General features: G+C 44.0%; 1 protein-coding gene across 3 annotated transcripts in view; it reads right to left on the bottom strand.

Moving 5' to 3' along the window:
* The window catches only part of pde4a (phosphodiesterase 4A, cAMP-specific), a 38,944-nt gene that overhangs the window by 9,729 nt on the left and 8,659 nt on the right, over positions 1–20,556 (bottom strand). The window contains exons 1-6 of one of the 3 annotated variants that reach the window (XM_031862278.1): positions 5,303–7,644; positions 3,691–3,876; positions 3,215–3,251; positions 2,984–3,054; positions 2,162–2,211; positions 1,159–1,271 (exon numbers count right to left, since the gene is read on the bottom strand). In XM_031862278.1, coding sequence (XP_031718138.1) covers positions 1,159–1,271; positions 2,162–2,211; positions 2,984–3,054; positions 3,215–3,251; positions 3,691–3,876; positions 5,303–5,508 — 663 coding nt within the window. In that variant the 5' untranslated portion in view covers positions 5,509–7,644. Of the gene's footprint in view, positions 1–1,158; positions 1,300–2,161; positions 2,212–2,983; positions 3,055–3,214; positions 3,252–3,690; positions 3,877–5,302; positions 7,645–20,556 lie in introns of those variants that run through there. The other 2 variants (XM_031862280.1, XM_031862277.1) reach the window with 2 other exon arrangements.

Below are 20,556 nucleotides of genomic sequence, written 5' to 3'. Positions count from 1 at the left end.
TTAGCTGCGAAAAGGCAGCAACATATTCACAGAGACTCTGTTTACCAGGAGACTTCTCTCTGCACATTGTATGTGCACACACACACACACACACACACACACACACACACAAATGATGTCCTTTAAGCACACTCCTGTTACCTCTCCCTCAGTCCTTCATCACAAGCCTGACTGAATCAAAACACACAAAGAACCTTCATTCATTAATATTGATGTGCAACATGGGAAGAATTTCCAGAATAAAACAAACAAGGCACTGGATGCTGTCTCTTTAAGACAGAACACTGTTAAAGGAGCATCACCTCTATTTCATTGGTTGTTGCCCAAACCACATGGTTTGTGGTCAGAGTGGCAAGCCAATGACTAAAAGTGAAGGGCAGACCCTGCTGCTGTTCGATAGCAACCAAGGTTACAGCAGAGACATCAGCATCAGCACCCCCCCCCCCCCCCCCCCCCCCTCCCCACCCCCCCCCCCCCCCCCCTGCCCCCGGCCACTACTCTTGCTCTCGCGCCGCCCCCCGTCTCTCTGTCTCTCTCTCTCTCTCTCTTTCTCTCTGTCCCCATACCCCAACAAATACAAATGCACACACACTTAAGAAGCCTTCCCATGTTCACACACACACGGGCATGCAGATGTAGTAATGCTGCATCTCTTGCAGTTGTACACACTAATGCTTAAATCGGCATAATCGGTGCGTTTAGTCTAACAAATGCCATAAAAGCCCAGAGACGGTTGATCACATATGAGGCATTAATTATTCATCAAGACAACTAATACCACAGGCTTGCAAATAAACCCAGGAAACAAATGTTTTATAGAATTACTACTTCTAATGAACAAACCTCCGTAAAAGTTCTAAACAATAGTGTGTGAAGGTTGAATGTGGCAGGTGTTAGAGATGAAGGTTTTTACAACCAAATGCAGTGTTCTTAAAAGTATTTTTAACGAGAAAGTTTTACAAACTACTCATGCAGGTTGTTTTTTAATGTATTTTATAATTGACCTTGGTGGAGCTTCAACAGGAAGCTCTATCCAAAATGCATTTTGTACAGTGATACAGCTGCAACCCAATGATTCATCAACAAGCTCGGCGCCATACTGAGTTAACGTTGAGGCAGAAGGGCAGTGAAAGTTTGTGTGTGTGGACAGGTGTGCACCTTGTTGGAGGCCATATCGCTGACTGAGCGGTGGGTCTGAACGGTCTCCAGCTGGTCCAGACACCAGTCCAGCTCCTCCAGAGTCTCCCGAGCCATCTGCTGGTACGTCTCCTCTGTGAATGTCAGACACACAGTGGTGACCTGATAGAAGATCCTCCATTTAAAATGATCTTTTGTTCAGTAAGTTAGTTTAAGAGTTGAAAAATGTCCACTGTGGCCATAAATGATTAAATGCGTCTTTAAATAAATGTAATAAAACTACAATAAGACAACAACAATGTGACCACATCAGATATTATACTAATATAAAATGTATATTAGTATAATGTTTGTAAACAGTGTAAGACAGGTCAATGTTTTAAATTATGATCAGTTGAACAACACAAAAAAATATAGTTTAGGTTTAAAAATACAGCTATCACTTTAAACCTGATTGACAGGTCTAAATATACATATTCACATCAGACAACAATCAGATTTAACTTATTTGTGTTTTCTAATGCTGTAAAAATGATCCATATACAGTGGGCCTATATTTTGAATTATGATTAGCTTAGTGACACAAAATGTATAGTTTAAATTCAAAACATATGTTAGCTGTCAGATTAGATAAATAAATATAAAAGTGATTGACAGCTCCTTTTAATATCCCAAAAAATATTTCATTAAAGTAAAATAGTTTGTGGTTTTGCAATGCTGCAACATTTATACAACTGATTACATTTTGTCCTCCGAATACAAACAGTAGGTTACAGACGTTTCTCTCGGTCCTTTAAACATCTCATCTCTCTCTGCATCTTAACACACAAATCGTTGGTAACTTCAGCATCATATGTGCAGTCTCTTCAATGTATGCAGCACGGTTAATTAAATCCTCACTAATAGCCTCACGATGTTCTGTGCAGTCATTTTCATTACTGATGATGCATTCAGGGAGTGTGGGAGCCTTCAGCGTGTCCTCACAGCTCTTTGGACTAAGAGTTTTAATTAGCTGACAACATACCAGAGAGTGTAGCTTGGGGAACAGTGGGTTGGCTTGTCACTGGTGACCTCCTGTGGACAAACACATCATTACATCAGAAGGAGAACCACACGCTGCTGCCCCCTGCTGGGCTTCAACACACACAGCGTTACAGGAGGAGGCAACAACAGGCTCGGCTCACGCAGGGGGGTGTACATATGTATTCCTTTATATGCCCCTAAAAAGAGACAAATAGATTAAAATGCCAATGGATAAGATTGATTAAAATATGATATGATTAAAATATCTAATTATCCAAAAATAGTCAAAGACAAAGCTCTGCTCTCCTTTCATGCAGTCTTCATGGTCTCATAATTGAGCATTGAAGAAAGCATTTTCAGGGCACAACACTGAATAATTATAGATGCTGATAATTCTGTGGTACATTGCTGTATATATATATATATATATCTATGTATATGTATATATATATCATATTGACGAGGAGCTAAAAGCCTGTCAACTCAAGCTCTCACTATCTGCTGCTCTACAAAGGAGAATCATTTTAGTGTTATTGACCATCTCTGTCGTCTGTGTACAAACTCAGGGACATCTGAGGCGTGATGCTCTCTGCACTCTGTTCTCAGCCAGCGTTGTTGGAGAGATGCCAAATAATAATGCACATTGTACTTTTTCCTTGAGCACAGCCTGATAATCATAAACGGCTAAATTGTTTCCCTACGGGAGCACGGAGAAGGAGACATTAGCAGACACACGCTGCAAACTAAGCAGGCAGTCGTGAGGAGTGTATGGGGGGGGGGGGGGTTGAGAGAGAAGGGGTGTTTGACAGCACATGATACTGACTTGTTAGTGGGTGTTGTGACATTGGCGAGGATGGTGAAGTTGCTTCTTACAGTTCGTAGGCTGGCCAACACCTGGGGGATGGATGGACAGCGTAGGAGAGAGAGAAGGAGGGAGGGAGGGAACAGGAGGGGGAGGGGGTGGGAGAGACAAGTTCACTGCACTAATTAGCCACCTTTTCTAGTCATTTACAGCAATTAAACATGTCAGACGAGGTGCACCAGGAAAGCATACCTGAGCGAAAGGGGTGACGATCATGTCTTCGGCGTGCCTGCAGGGTGAAAAACAAAAAGCGCAGAGTGAGATGAATGTGAGCTTCTCGGGCAGCTCAGTATTGGTGTTTATATGAGAGGCTGCATCTGTGAGCCAGATGCTTACAAAGACCTATGTGGATCTAAACAGAGAAATAGTCCTGAAATACACTGATGGGGGGTTTCGGGTGCGTTGAACTTACTGCAAGACAAGCCAAGAAACAGAGAACAACAGTTGATGAAGATTCATCATGATTTAATTTGCATAATGATTGCATAATTACAATCATAACCACTCCTGTGTTGATTGGAATAATGTGCAGTAACTGTGGTGTGTGTGTGTGTGTGTGTGTGTGCGTGTGTGTGCGTGTGTGTGCGTGTGTGTGTGTGTGGACATTGCAGATTTAAGAGTTGCTGCCACGTGATGGGCCCAGTGATGGACAGTGGCTTCGTGCTTACCCCTCACTGTTGATGGAGGAGTTGCGTGACATGGTTTTGGGGGACGTGTCGTAGTCTGAGTCTGAGCGGTACAGGAAGGACTCCCTGCGCTGGCTCTGGGGGAAAGAAGGGTGGAGCACCAACCCAGGACTCGCCTGCGAATCCATGGGACTGCGTCCTGGAGAGGGACCATTCTCTGAATCGAAGCTGAAGGGTTAGAGAGGACAGGGAGGAAATGGTTTTTACATCTGTTGCATTTCATTTGGGTGTCTGTTTCGCTGCTGCTTCTCTTTTGCTGCGACAACAAGATAAGCATGATCACCCAAGTCTAGTCTCTTAGAGAGCAGGTTGGGGAAAACACCTGCAGTCAGGAAGCCTTTATCCTCCAGCAGCCCTCAACAAAACTCCTCAACCAAACCTGAGGTGAAAGAAGATTCTACGTTACTGCTGAGAAATGAAGTCAGTATTGATCGAATGCGGTTTTAGAGTTGATCTTTCAGTCTGATATCACAACTCATATCGTCACTGCCATATCAGTCAAGTTATCGTGTTTAGATATTTCTTGAAAATTGTTCAATCTTACTACACTTCTACACAGATATGAGATAAATAATAATATGAATCACTTTCAGGCTGCATTCAGATGTTGAGATGACAAGGACAGATGGGGAAGCAGGTTGCAGTGTAGCTGCAGCATCTATTTTTAATGTAGGATAACTTGTATCTCCACAACATCCCCCCCATTTCTCCAAAACTTCTCAAACTTCTGTTGTCAACTGAGTTGACAACAGAAGTTGGTTTTCAGTTTGACTTCCAAAATTAAAACGTGAAGCGTGATATTTTCAGAATTGACTTATAAATTGGCCAATTAGGAGCCACTCCTCTCCCCAGAAGGCGTTGTGAATATGACTACAGATCAAATTAGCATCAAACAAGTTTCTCCGGTAATAAAAAACACATCAGAAATGTCTGCCAGGGGGACCCTCTGCCAGAGCTGCACGCACTAATCCCCGTTTTATTTTTTTTTCTGCAAACTTTGAGAGTAATTATGAGACTTCTGATTTCAGCACTTTCCAAAATCTAATCCATCTGACTGTGGTTATCAGAGTGTGTGCTTGGAATAATTCATTTTCATAATGCTCACACCTCATCTCAACATGGAGGGATAACTGAACAGGCCTACCGGGCACAAGCCCAGGGGCCCAAAGTGTCAGCGGGCTCCCTGTCCTTCACCTGCAAAATGTCACTCTAAAAGACACGTAGCAACCAGGAAGAGACTCAAATAATGACCACAAAGAAAAAGAACATGACCACAAAGAGACACACAACAACTACAAAGAGACACACAACAACTATAAGGAGATGTAAATGACCACAAAGAGATGCAAAACAACTACAAAGAGACACACAACAACTACGAAGAGAAGCATAATGTCTACAAAAAGAGGGTAAACCACTGTGTGTCTTGCTCCTAACTAAGGGCGGTGGGAGGGCCATCTGCATGTCCGAGCCCAGGGGCCCGTTGTCTCACAATCCGCCCATGCACCCATGCATCTGAACTGATGCAGAACAGAGATATGTTACTGAGGACTGGGTGAAATCAAAGATCAGTGGCTTTCATGCAGAACTGTACCTGCAAAGAGATGTGATGTTACAGTGAGATGAGCGTCTGCGCTCCTGAATACTGCGGTTCAGTTTCAAACGGCGAAACAAAACAGAGCCCCCGTGTCCTCGAGACTGATCGACCGGTGACACAGGTGAGGTGAGAGAGGGCGCAGGAGGTGGACCCTCAGGACTCTCCCACAACCTCATCTGTCGTGTCAGCTTCCTCTGACTCATCGCTGCCTGCTCTGGCCTGGTGGAGCCGACCGGTTAAAGAAAACTCCCCCAGCCTCCACTAAAAACTGGCTGTCTCCCGCCCACGCAGTCCCCCTCGTCGGCTTTTTAGTGCGTCGACTCACGTATCAGGCAGACGAGAAGCGCAGCACCTGCCCTACGTGATGCAAACTGTCCTAAATTCCAGAGCGAGCTCTAATAGCGAGGCCTGATCCTCCCTTTAGTCGTGCTCCCCCGCGTGTCTCATGCTGGAGGAGTCAAAGTGCATAAACATGCATATCCTGCGCTGTGATCCTCAGGCCTTGGATGCTTAAACTCCAGTTCCCCCTTCTCACATCCTCGGTTTGTTCCCTGGATTTATGAAGGTCTCCTTAATCCTTCCCTGTGCAGGATTGTTTGTCTCTTCCTCAGCCTACCAGAAGGGAGCTCCTCTGATATTTCAAAAGCTCAGCTGTTTCCTGCTGCTGGGACCAGCCGGCCCAAACTGGACCTCTGTCCCCATCTGGTCTCCTTGTAGCAGTGGAGTGGCTGGCGTCACACGTTCACAACCCCCGAGACACCCGTGGCTGCAAAAACAACTGTGATGATCTCTGGTAATATCCCAATTAGGCAGGCCTTTGCCCTTCACGTTGTAACTGTTACTTTTTATCTCCTCCGCACCCCCGGCCTCCCTGGTGCAAGCATGTGCTCTCACTGTCCTTATCTCACTGCTCGCAGTTCCTCTGCAGCAACAGGAAAGGCTGATCAGTAAGAGTAACACACAACAGGCGCTGGAGTCGAGCAACACACACACAAAAGCTGTGTAACTTGAAGGGAAGAAAAAAAAGTCAGGGGGAAGCGGGTTGACTCACGCCCCTGTGTAAATGTTTACATGTTCCACTGAAGAGTGTGCAAGGTTTGCGCCCAAAACATTTCTTATTTTGACAACAGCCTTGCTCACCAACAGCACTCTCCTTGGCCTTTAGACGTGAGCAGACACAGCTCTGCCTTGATATTCTGCATGAGCAACAATGAGACCATGAAATAGCTTTCAAACAAGGTGCATTAGGTCAACCACTACTAATTCACTGATGACACGGGAGATGTTAGACAGCCTCAAGCAGGATTTCCTTTTTTTTACACTATGGCTTCTCTTGCCTGCGTTTCCTGAGGTGTTTAGGTGGTTTATTACTTTAATAATAGAAGGTATTAATTAACAGCAGTGTAACAACTGTATTAATACCAGAATTACCAGAATTGCATTTGGAAACATTGCTGTTGCAAGTGTGGCAATTTCCTTTAAAGAGAGAACTAAAGACGTGGTGAGCAAGTTAAACACGAGGATTTCTCAGTAACGATTGCACAACTTACCGTGTTGCCTTCCTGTGGCATTCTCTGATCGTCCACAGCTTCACAAAGTTATACTTGACTGAAAAATGTAACTGTTTAATTATATTTTTGAGTGTGAGACTTTGGACAAAAACAAACAATATGAGTATTATAGAGGTATAGTTGTCTGGTGTTTCTTTGTGATTTATGACAGTTAATAATAGCAGTCCAGTGCCTCAACGAAGGCTAGTTGTTGGGCTGATGGTGCAATTGTTTGGTGCAATTGTTTAAGAAATAAAGTAAAAATAACTAAGATATATTTTCAAGCTTTATGATGTTTAAGTAATTAAGAGACATGACTATTACATTTTTAATGTCTGCACTGCAGAAGTTAGGAAAACAGATCAAACTCTCCAGCATCACATGCTGTTGGTTGATTCTTGATGAAATCTAATTCTTACTTTCTGCTTGACTGAGTGGAAAACTCACCTCCAAACACGTTTTGTTTTTGGTTGCAGGGGTAACCTTTAGTCGTGTTTGGAATACAGATTGGACATTTAAAATTGTGTGTGCGTGTGAGAGAGAGACATGTGTGTGACAACCTGCACACTAATGAAACAAGCTATTTAAACTTTGCGTGTCACAATGAATGAATATACACTCTGCACATACAGAATGAGAGCACAAATGAAACAACTTGTGAATAGTATCCGTTTGTACCTCAGCCTTTTTCCTGCAAGAGCAGCTAACCCCAAAAAAAGCAAAACCTGCTGCATGCATTCTGAGTTCCACCTTTCTGCGAGCAGCTTACAGCACGAGCACACAGGAACACAGGAACACAGGAAAGGTAAGGCGCCTTGTCGAGCTGTTTCCTCCTCGCCTCCTGCCTTGCACACTCACCCTTTCTTCCGAGTCTCGCTTTCCCCCTCCCCTCTTTTCCTGGGAGAGAGTAACTATCGTTTGTTTATGACGCACAGGGGGATGGATGGTGGAACGCGTCTTAGAGAGTCGCTTATGAAAAGGTCTCACACACATACAGCCTGTTTGAACAGTGCCTTTCAACGACAGACTTTGGGAAAATGTCAAGAATTCTAATTCACATGACAGTTTCTATTGTAGTCTCCGGAGAGCTGATGAGCAGACAATTATTCTATCTACTATTAAATACACCAGTCCCAGCTCAATAATAGCTGGTGGAACCTCTCAACGTGACTCATGCGCACACATGTGGGCGCGCACACACACACACACACAACTGGCAACACCCCCCCCCCCCCCCCCCATGTTGCACTAATGTGTACACAGGGTGATTATAAGCCGAGCTGCGGGCCGCTCTCTTGGTTTCATCATGTGAAAGCAGAGTCCCCGGAGTGTTCCCCTGCGGACAATGACATGATGATCAGAGGTTTTTAGAGGAACGGAGATTTGTGCCAGCCGAGTGACTCCTTCGTATGGAAGATATCAAACAGTCAGGATGGAGAGGAAGCACATTAAAGCTGCTGTCTGTCGTGTAGCCCCGCTACCTGAGCTGCCTCACTGTTTCAGGTCACCGGGGCTCTGAGACGCACGCCAGAGACAAACCCATGTTGATGGACATGTTAACGACGCAACTCTGGTTCGTTTTGCGTGACAGGAAGATGTGGTCTCCGAATTGGAAAATGTAAAGCTCATTTATCGCATGTGCAGCAAGTTTGTGACATCAAGCTAGGGATGCACCAATCAGACCTTTTCAGTCCCGATACCGATATCTGTACCTGGGCTGTGGGTATCTGCCGGTACCAAGTACCGATCCAACAAGCTGAATGCAACTCTGTGAGGAAGAAATACATACATGTACTAAATTATTATTAATTAAAATAATAGTATCTGATACCATATCAAGCTATTTGAGCCAATATCGGACCAATATCAGGATCAGTATCGGTGCTTCACTACATCAAGCTGAATTAGATGCATAAAGAAACATCACACACCATTACTGTGGTGGTGGGCTTATTAAATTACAACATGCATCTTCTTACAGAGAGTCCTTGTGTGCAGAATAAGTCGGGGAAATTGAACTGTTCTGCAGTAGCACTTCATTTCTCTCTTCTCTGCACACATTTCTGCAACAAAAGAGGGGGGGGGGCTGGATTTCATGTCATTAATACGGGAAGCTTCAAAGGGCTTTGGGGCTCCGAGTCAATACAGCGATTAGTTTAATTAAACCTATAAGTCTATATGAGAGTGTAGAAGAGATTCACATACATGCCCTCCATTGACTGCACTCTTGCAATCGATTATTCATTAACAATCATCATGAGGTAGCCCCCCCCGCCCCCTCCCTGGGCGGTGCGAGTTGCTGCCACATCAGCATTTTCCAAAAAGTCTGGTTGGTGTCAGCTCTTCTTCTCCTCCATCACACTGCCTGGTGCCATTAATCAGGCCTCCCACGAGGGGATGCACCACCAACCCTCATTCATTTGAGCTATACTCCCCCCCCCTTTTCTTCATCCATTTCACTTCACTAAGTTAATGATTAACCTGCCTGAGTCTATCACCCTCTCTCTCCCCACGACACACACAGAGTCCGTACTCTCAGCTCAGAGAATGACAGTTATTTCCTGCCCCCGCGCTTCCTCCTCTGCCAAGTAAGCGCAGATGCTTATTTCCACGTGCAAATGCAATTTCAATCATCCCCCCCCCCCCCCGGTACTGCCCCCATCCACCCATGAGCTGTGCCTCACCCAGGCATTTAGCACCTGGCTGATTGCTACCAGTGTGGGCGAGACAGTGAGAGGGGAGTTGAAGGGAATAGAAGCGGGGACTTGCAAATTGGGAAAGGGTGCTACTTTTATAAGCTGACCATGTAATCACAGCTGTACGCCATTGCTGCGGTTGAATCATCCACGGATCTATGGAGCACATTAGGTTTTTTTATTTTTTATTATGAAGCACTCTCTCAGGCTGGGGCATGCTTTTAGGGCAACATGCCCGTAACTGACACATCTCAAATGGCATGTCCAGAGCGAGGCTTGCCATCTCCGCTTGCCTCAGCTCGCCCTTTGTGACTCTCAGGCAATCACAAGAGAGATAGAAAGACAGAAGCACGCTCAAGCCTGCTTCTATTTTAATGTCGACATTTACAGTACGATGCACAAGAGGAAGAAGCTCTGAAGGGAAAGTGCTGGCACCACATGGACAAAGAGAGGGCATCTGGCCACTGGAGCTTTATACAGAGCCAGCATGAGAATAATGACATACATGGGGGAGGGGGTAAAGACAACACAGGACACTGGAGCAGAAAGAAACAGAGTGACAGTGACAGGTTGGTCAGTAGCCACATTGTTAAAGCTGATCTTTCGAGAAATCAACTAATCTCTTGTCACTAATTCAATGTAGTTAGATACAAAATTATCACGACCATTTCAGTGCTTATAATCATGAACTCAGGCTTCGTGACTTCTTGCAAACCTGGCTGCTGAGCGCTCATTAAACTCATCAGCGATGTTAGCCGAGAAACATCATTATTCTATTAGCATATTGCCCTGCATACATTGCATTTGAGTTAAAGCTCTCCACAGAAAGCCGTCATTTACCCGGTTTGAGACTTGTTACGTGTCTTTTCATGCATGCAGCTCAGATGAGTCACAGATGCTTTACAACTGAAAACAGTACTAACCCCAATGAAAATTCTAATCCACTTCAGCCCCAGATCCCCCCATACTTTCATTTTATAAGTCAGCAGAGCTGCAGCGAGAGCTACGTTTCAGAACTAATGCCGCACTGAATGTGGCTGTGCTCAGTATAAGAAGGTACTGCACTCATTACTGTGCATGGAGTATTACAACCTTAAGCCCATCGACACTGAAAGGATTGATGAAACTGGAGACCAAATCTGAATTGAAATTCTTAGCTGAGGTTTATTTTCATGAGACGGTTTGGTCATGTTTTCTCTTAATGTTTTAAGTAAAGTCAAATAAAAGACCCCCTAACACCCAAGACCATCTGGCTTTTGCCTTCAGTGGGAAAGGTTACAATCACGTAACAAGTGATGCTCGTTGAAGTGAATATATGATAAATAAAATCAACAATTATTATAATTCATTGACGTACAAAACATACAGTTAATATGCTCTCCTCAGAGCCACCAGACAACAGCAACTTTAGCTTGCTGGTCATCAAAATACACTTTATTCAAACTCAAAGTAAAACTCATCTTATCTTTGTTAGTCTCTCCACTGTTCAAACACCACCTCTGGTTTGAGAGTTTGAAAGAGAGACTGAATAAATAATATCTATAAACAGATTCTGAATTCACATGTAGTGGCTGGAGGTAACGGTACAAGATTTTGGTATCGGAAGCGTTTGTTTTTGTAGTCCGAGAGATTCATCCAATCACGTTTGAGCATGCTTTGGATGAATTTAGGTAAATAATCCATGTGGAGAGCATTGCATTGATGATAGCCCACCGGCTATCATCTCTCAACCCCAACTCTAGTCATGCATCTCAAGTTGTTAACTGGAGCGTAAAAACAACAAGCAGCGCACGGAAAAGGAAGTCTTGGCCCGGATGTCCACCAGCTACACAGGAACCCTGGAAATATTGACCCCTCACCCCCAGAGGGTCATCGTCGTGAGACCGATAGCCGCTGGGTTCAGAGATTGCTGAATAAGTAACAGATATAAAAAAGAAGTAACCACCGTAACAGTTTCACTCTTCACTAACCCTGTTTTCCGTTTGTGACATTGACCAAAAAAAACATAAGGCATACTCAACTGGCACTGGAAGAGGAGTCTGTTGCATATTTTATCTGGGTTTCCCGTGTTCAAAACACTAACATTTCCGCAATCATTTTGGTGTAAAAATGTGAGTAAGTAATGTTTTTTTACAGTGCAGTGGCCCTCCCCAGCCCTGCCCCGTTCACTGCCCCTCCTGTGTTTGCCCCCCGACTGTCTGCTCCTGGCGAAGCCTCTCCCACCCGTCCAGCTCTCCACTGCGCTGTGGTCAGATCACAGAGCCGGGGATTACAGCAGATTATCCTGCCCACAGGATCACCGACCCGACTCCGGGGAGGCCAACCACAGAGAGCCGTTTCCTCCGCCTCTAGAACACATGCCTTTCAGGAAGAAGCCGGAGGGATTGGCCGCAATCACACACCTGGCAAATGCCACAGGAAAGGGATTTATTTTATAGGCTACACTAGACAGGATAATCGGCCTTTATTCTGCGCAGCAACAGGCCCTCCTCATTGTGAAAGGACAGCCACCATCAACCCTCTTAATCTATTAATGCACTGTACAAAATAAATTCCACCTGGATTGAGTGGTTCACATTAGACACACAAAGCTCTTAGCGCAGGGTTTCCTTTCACCTGAGGAATTTCGGGCTCTGCTGCTCTGCGGATTGTCTTACACTTTGCGTTCTTCGAAAACCCACCAGAGAACGTCCGTCACTTTAGATCACCATCAGCAGATCTCTGAACTCTCAGGAGTCCTTTCTCAGGTGGAGGCCGACTGCCTCTGTCACCGCCGTGTCTGCTTCACGGGTTGCTCAACTTTCATCTCTGTTTAGATGTGACATGGCCTCCTGCACAGCGTTTGTTACATTTCAAATTCAACACTACAGTGAGTGAAGTGAGAAAGTATTAGAGAGCATTCACACATTCTCTGTTGTGCTGAAAGACTGCCATGGCCATATTCAAAGGGGACCCCACCAAGAAATGTGAATGATACTGGATCGACTTGACACACAGTGCTGAGCTGCATCTCAGATTAATCCCCCCCCCCCCCCCAAAAAAAACAGACAGAAATGTATGGAGTGGAAGAGGTAAATGTTGCCTTTTTTCTCATACAAATTTTAGAGGACAAAAAGTGATTCAACAATTCAGAATAAACAGTAAAACCCTTGCAGTCATAGTGTAACGCTCCATCACTGTACTGCACACATCTTCCCTTCTTGTTTGTTTTGTGGCCCTTTAGCCTTCAATCTGGTCTGCAGGAAGTCAAACACATGCTCAGTTGGACTGAGTTCAGATGTCCGACCTGACCAGTCGACACTATTTCCCTATTGGGACATAAAAAAATCATTGGTTGTCTGCATGTTTAGGGTCATTTTCCTGCAGTAGTGTCCTGAAATTGTGGGACTTTGTATGCGAAGAGAAGAGCAACACATCTTTACAGACACTGTCTTGGAGTAAAGCCAAAAGAATGAGAAGCCTCTTTTCAACTGCTCTTTTGCAGCGTGTATTAAAAACAGGGATCAGCAAGGTCAGCACAGCTCGGATTATTTTTCTATTTTGTTCTCTTTGTCTTTTATCCGTCAGTCCTTCTGCCGGTCAGATTCTCTTCTTCAATCTCTCTTCTTTCTAACTCTGGCCACATGGAAAGTGATTAATTGCAACTGAGATTGGACGCACCTGCAGTAACCATAGACTAAACATATTAGAAGAGGACGTCGTGACATCACCCATTGGTTTGTGGACTACGTTTTTTAAGCCTCGAGTTTGGCATTTTGTTTTTTGCAACCTGACGTGAAACCAGAATAAGACATTTTTCGGCAACCAAAATGTTAGATTTAACTTTCATGAACTGAAAACACACTGTGAACGGGTTAAAGTTCTAAAACGAAAACATTACAACTCCCAGACCGGACAACGCCGTGGTAACGACTTGTCAGTCACAAGTTAGCCCCGCCCTAAAGCGTACTCTGCATTATTATCTATTTGACTCTAAATGGGAGCATCATTTACTAAATGAACATCACGCTGTATTGAAGAAGACTTGAAAATATCCATTGAGGCTAAAAACTCGTGTTTACAATATTTACTGAGGTGATAAATCAAGAGAGAAGTAGAGTTATATTCTCATAGACTTCTATACAACCAGAGGAGTCGCCCCCTGCTGGTCAGTAGAAAGAATGCAAGTTTGTGGCTTCACTTTTCAGAACCGGTGGTTGCCGTCTGGAAGGAACTAATCTTTCTTCTGCTTCTTCTTCCTCGCTTTGCTCTTCATCCTTACCCCTAGAGGAGCTCTTTACTCTTTGACATGTAAATCCCCCCTGTGACCCCGGAGGCCGTTTAGTGTGAAAGGTAAGGATTTAAGAATCATGACTCCCAACAAACATCCACAGCCTCTTTTTATAAACAGCTTGCAGCTTCCCAAATATCAGTAGAATCCAGAAGAACTGTTTGTTGAATGAGAAAGGCTGTCCTCAACTAATGAAATTCTAAGTTGAGTAACACTCGTACAATTTTATCAATTAATCGATTAGTATATTAAATCAGCAGATCTGTAAAACTGAGTTTCTCCACAAAGAATAATGCAAAAGCCCCAGTAAAGTTTACCAGCATGAAAAAGAAGGACTAATCGACTGAAGAGATCTTGGTGGACTGAGACCAAAACGACCGATTAGTCGACTAATCAACACGAGGCAGCCCTGACAATGAGCATTGCTCCTCTCAAGAAGCACCTTGCAGCTTTGTGTCTCCACACAAACTGTCTGGAGACTGATGCTGGGATAAACAGATGGATCGGCTGACACTGAGAGCCATCCTAAGAGATGATAGATGGAGAGACTCGTTCAATTGGTGCTCCGTTTAGTTTCCTGCCACTATAGCATCCAGATAAATCAGGAGTTGAGAGACGAACTCGACGCGGAGAGTGCGTGTCCTGCAACAGCCAGAGCAATATAATGAGATATTGATTTGCTTTTGATGTTTAATGGAGTATCTCAAAAAGGAAATGGTAGTGTGTGTGTGTGTGTGGGGGGGGGGGTATGTGATGGAAAGAAGGAATGGGGGTCAACGAGATAAAAGCGCCATCCAGCCGAATTCATGAACTAGATTTTAATTACACTGACCAGCATTCCTAGACTGTGGAGGAGAGCTATTACCAAACCCAGTTAGTGCACATTGTGGAGCGATGATGAGAAAAGAAACGGCTGAGAGCAGCTGGAAATGCAATCGAGCTGGACTGTAGAAAGTAGTGATGTGATACCACTGCCGTCTCCACTACACCACCAAATCCATAAACCCCCCCAACAAGCCCACACAAGGAGTGGTATTTTTAGCGCATCACCCATCTCTGAGATGGAGCGCGGAACTCCCTCTCTGCAGGCTGGGGCTGCTGGGCCTCTTACCTTTTAATCCAGACTAGAGAGAGATGAAGAGACAGATAGAGAGAGAGACAGAGACAGAGAGAGAGTCATCCAGAGCTACCTTACTATTTTTGTGTCTCTGTTCCTTCTCACCATCTAACTATCTCCCTCCATCTTTTCTTCCATCTGTGTTTTCTCTCAGTCTGGCACTCTTGGCTAACGGAAAGGTCTGTCTGTCCGTCTGTCCATCTGTCTGTCTGTCTTTCTGTGTACATTTCATGGCCTTAAAATCAGCATATTCTGTCATATTCAATCCAATCTAGAAGTGAAATGCAGACTAATAAACAGTCTTGGCATTCAATTCGTCATACATATTCCGCAGCACAAAGATGGTTGGCTGCGTATTACCGTGGAATGATGGGTAATTACTGATATAATGGGTGCAAAAACAAATGCTGGGCAGGGTGCAGCTGAGTGAGAGAGTTTTCAAGGTTGATTTGAACATAGTGAAATGGTGTATGTAGCTTAATGCTCTCAATTGTCCTGTAATGTATTCGTGGCATGGCCGGACAAACGTAAATGCACCATTGAACTGCTTCCCCCTTGTTTGCTTTGTTGTGCTGTCCATCTTCAACCCCACCTATAGCAGCACTACAAACCAATGCAGCCTTACAGTGAGTGAGCTCCAGGAGAGCACTAAAAACAACCAGCAATATGAAATAAAAACAATTTGACTTTTAAGAAAGCCTTTATTTTGATGGTCATGAGCTTTGGGTAGTGAAGGAAGGAATGAGATTGCAGATACAAGCAGCCGAAATGACTTTCCTTTCACCCTAAGAGATAAAGCGAAGGAGCAAGGAGATCAAATCCAAAAAGAGCTAAATGTGGTGGTTCTGGTATCTGAGGAGGACACCTCCTGGGAGCTCCCTTTGCAGGTTTCCCAGCCAAGTCCAAATGGTGTGTAGACTCAGATCAATGTTAATGTATAAATGTTGATGTGAAACCTGTTTGTGGTTTAGTGGTTTGCAGCAAAGTATCCTCATACAACGGTCCGTCGGATATCTTATGAAAAGTTACTCCTCATTTTATGTGTGTTTTCCTACAAAAGTCAGCAACAAATGACAGTTCCCGCTCATTACATGCATATGGTCTTTTCAAAATAAATTTGCGTCTTCACAGGAAACAACTTAGTTTGGTTTCGGCAACTAAACCGTACTGGTGAGGTTTAGGAAAAGATTGTCAATAACTTTTGAAGTACGTAAGTTACGTGACCAATGAATCAATGTTGACTCATTTGGGGAACGAACAGCGGCCTCCCGGGTGAAAGATCGTTTGTTGTTTTGATCGTGATTGTGATCTCGATTAAAATAAATCATGTTGTAGGAAATGGGAAATGAACAGCGGTCTTACGGATGCTATATGGTTTTGTCACTTTAATGTAAACATGTTCTTATTGGGCATTTGCCGAAACATCTGGTGCACTTGTTTTTCTTGGGAAGTCTCCTGCTACACATTGACGTAATCTGTCGGCCACTTGGTCCTTGGAAGTGGAAACAGTTTTTAGAGTTTTTAGATCAGCTGAAAGTGATGCCATGAGAGCCGTGAGAGTGAACCAAAGCAATGAGCTGAAAGCTTCTCAGAGTCAAGCGATAATTCTCTGTGGGTTCATCCAACAACCCCTTTCACACCACACACAGCCCTTTCATCCATTGATACTATAAAGATATAAATTATAAATGCTTTGAATTCAAACACTAACTATGATGCATACTATTAACTTATATAATTAAAGATTATACCAGCAAAATCAAACGCTGGTTATTTTATGTTACATCCCAGGAGAGGAAATATACCATACATTTATTTAACAAGGGCAATTAGTAAAACTGTTCTCCAATTATAGTGCAGTTATAATAATTGTGTTAGCAAGAGAACAATAAGAGCATCAGTGTGATCATCCCAGATAGCAGTTAGACGTCATTAGAGAGGAAAAGACAGGATAATCTGTGTGGATTCATTTGTCCTGAAACAGCCTCAGGGCCATTGCCTTGCAGCAGTGAACTGCGTCTGTCAATTTTTATTGTTATAAGTCACTCCCTCCTGTCCCTGAGCACTATATTCTCAGACTTTCAAAAATGTCCCCCAATTTAAAATGCACCCTTTCTGTCTCCACTTCTTTTCCTCACATCACGCCAGCAGCTTGAACTTTTCAGCATCTGTCTGACTTTATTCTGTCAGACTTCAGTGGAACAGACCTGACCAAAAGTCACATGTCCTGAATCTGGAGAGGTTGCTGTTTTGTCCACGCTAAATAAAACTAAAGACAACAACACTGTAAAAGAAGGATACAGTTAGCTTTTAGTTTTAGTAGACCTGATGAATGTGTTAGATGAGTCTTAGAGGTAATAATGTTTATAATGTTTTGTTCTCCTGCTAATGGGAACCGAAGCAGGAGATGAAAAACAGATAGATTTATCGAGTAAACCTGGGGAGCCAAGGGCTCCCTAACTGATGGCAAAATGATGGAGGAAGGAGCTGTGACTGGGTAACGGGGCCTGAGCGGCATTGGTAGAAAAAGCAGTCAGAGTCTAGCAGACCGTTTCCAAAACGTCAGAGTCTGGGAATATGGGCTGTGAGAATCAGCAGTATGTCCAAACAGAATGGATGTCTCCCACTCTGCATGTCCCCAGACACTTTCCGTCTCACAAAAGCATTCGCACATGCTCGCGCGCAGGCGTTCAGCCACGGTAGCCGTGCCAGTGCGGCTCTCTGTCTGCCTTTCACAGATCAGGATTCAACGAACGCGTTGCAACGAGCCCTTGTGCACTGATCACTTTTCCACTTGCAGCAACAGAGAGGCCTCACGTGAAAAATATGGAAACTGCTGGAAAAGTCAGGAAGCAAAGTGTGGGGGGGGGGAGGGGATTCATGACGTTTTTAAGCGATGTCTCAAATCATTACAGTGACAAACGCTTTACCATCATGATGGAAACATCTTAAGGAGCTGTGCCATGCCCTGCGGGTGCAAAATGAGGACATTACACACACAGACTCACACAAGTCTTTCACATTATCTCTCACTCTTGCAGCCTTCACACACACACACACACACACACACACGTACACAAACACACACTGACATACTGATGCACAACCAAGTGTTCCTTGTGGACTCCAGCACGCAGGAGCAGCCACACTCAATATCTTCCTTATTGAAATACGGAACGGAAACTGGAATGAAGCTCAATAAAACACTGGGAGCTGAGGCTGGTTTGGTTTAATCTCATTACAGTGAGAGCCTGAGGCCTCTCTACCCCTATTTATAGCACCCTGAGAAAGAGGAGGGTCAGCCTCCTGTGCACAGCATCACTGGCTTGTGCAACCGCGGCCGCGAGTGGCAAGGGACGCGACCACTCGCAGACAAGTCTTGCGTCAAATTTGATGTGACACAACACACAATTGCCGAGGATCTGTGAAGACAACCGCCCTCATTCTCTAATCTCCAGACACATGCGTCCTTCCTCGTTTGCCACATTTACCTTCTGTTCCTCTCCACTCTCCTTATCTTCACACCTTCTCCCTGGTGTCGGAGTCCCACCTGTTTGATGCAAAGGAATTGGCTCAAGGGTTGTGTTCTATTAAAGCAGGCAGCATCTATGTGTAGGGGAGCACTTGCTTCTTCTTCTTCTTCTTCTTCACTTTGACTTCTTTGAAACCAAGATGTTTCTCTGGCATTTTATGGTCAACACATTCTCACTCCAAACTCGTCAAATACTGACGCTTGGTCAGAGGCCCAAAGCTTTAAACCGTGACGCTCTACGTACCTCTCTAGTGTCAGTTTCCACTTGTTACATGCATAGTGTCTTTTTCAAAATAAACTTCTGTCTCCACAGGAAGTTAGGTTTAGGCAACAAAACCACTTTGTCAGGTTTAGGAGAAGAGCGTGGTTAACAGTAACTTCACTGACAAACGACTCACGTGACCATTGACACTAGCTACTCATTCGCAAGAAAAAGGCAATGTTTACTAGTAGTATTAAAACTTTTACTGGGCACTGCCAGTACTTCAGATTGTACCTGCAACCTTTCAAGTTCTTAAAAAATGCTGTGGAGAATTTCAGTATTAAACGCATTATTAGTAGGATTTAAGTGTTACAATGATAAATATGTTAGTCACAATATGTTTCCATATGGAATGCATTATAGGTTTACAATATTCTTGCTTATAGAGGATATTATATGTTACAGTATATTAACTCATTGAATGTATTAAATCATAGAAGTATAGTCACTGTAGGTATTAAAACACTAAGAATAGTTTTGAGGGTCAGATAGGGATTCTGAGTGAGGTGTCAGACATGCAGCAGCAAATGGAGGCGACCTCATCGATGGAGGATGGGGCCAGTGGGACGGTCAAATGCCAAGCTGACCAGCAGGACAGAGAGGAGGAGTCCAAGATGTTTTGCGAGGAGCCAAGATGTTTTGCTAAGGGATCGATCCAGGGAGGGGACAGAATTCAAATGAAGCCAATCACTAATCGCCACGGAGGGTCATTCACACGTTTTATGACAGTATCGGACACTTTCCGACTCTCAGGGGATACAAAAGACAATGTTTTAGGGAGTTTAGCTCAGATCACTGCAGCTCTCATTTTCAGCTAACTGGCCGCGCCGGACTGTGAGGAGATGCGTGTATGTGGTCTCTGCTCTCGAGAACATTACTATTGATAGTTAATTCAGTTTGTAAGTGAACTTTGTGTAGTACATTAAATATTGTTTTTAATTTGAACCGGGTCCAGCTCATTCTTCTGATGCGCGTGCGCAGTAAGAAGCTCGCAGCAGAAGAGTACCTGCGGCCTGCAGGCTCTCTCATCCTTTGTTCTTAAAAACCTAACAATGCCAACACCAAAATCCAAAAAGCTGTGGAGCTAAGCTGCATTGAGTGAGAGACGACTCAATTCTGATCTTCTTTAAGGAAACCTCTCACAACAGAACCCCCAAACCACACAGGTAATCACACTACAAGCCCCTTGATACACACACAACAACAACAATGAGAGACGGAGAACTCTGAAAGGGGCCTCAGTGGTGTTAATTACTTTGCAAAGTTGGGGGTAAAATAACCTCCAAGTCTGTGTCAGCATCATTAGAAATCCTGCACAATGGAGGTGTGAATAGTGATGGATGTTCCTTGCAGTAAAACGTCCTGCTGTGAAGCTGGCCCAAGATAGAAATAAATAAATAAATAAATAAATAAATAAGCACGCAATCTGTGAAAAACATGCAGATCTCAAACTGAAAAGTAGAGCGTCAACTGAAAATACCATCGTGAACCCTCGGGCTGTGCTTCTCTTTTTCTCCCTCTCTGCCCTCCAACAGCCTGGATGTTGAGTGTTAATGTGTGAACATGAACATGACCTACGAGAAATGGGCTCACTGCTCTGACAAGACAGGTTACACTCACACATTGATCTATGAGAGGTCAGGAGCAACAGAAGTGAGAATCAGCCTGTATACAACACCTTCAGTCGGCTATAAATCATAAGCTGCTTCATGCATTATGTAAAGTTCTCAAGTGTGCCCACAAACCTTGTTGCAGCTGCACAGATTGCTGGTGTTATTATATATATATATATATATATATATATATATATATATATATATATAT

Source organism: Anarrhichthys ocellatus, unplaced genomic scaffold (genome assembly GCF_004355925.1).
Source record: "Anarrhichthys ocellatus isolate YVR2014 unplaced genomic scaffold, GSC_Weel_1.0 scaffold26, whole genome shotgun sequence".
NCBI classification, from domain to species: domain Eukaryota; kingdom Metazoa; phylum Chordata; class Actinopteri; order Perciformes; family Anarhichadidae; genus Anarrhichthys; species Anarrhichthys ocellatus.
The sequence above is the reverse complement of the archived record's forward strand: the minus strand, read 5'-3'. Positions and strand labels throughout refer to the sequence as shown.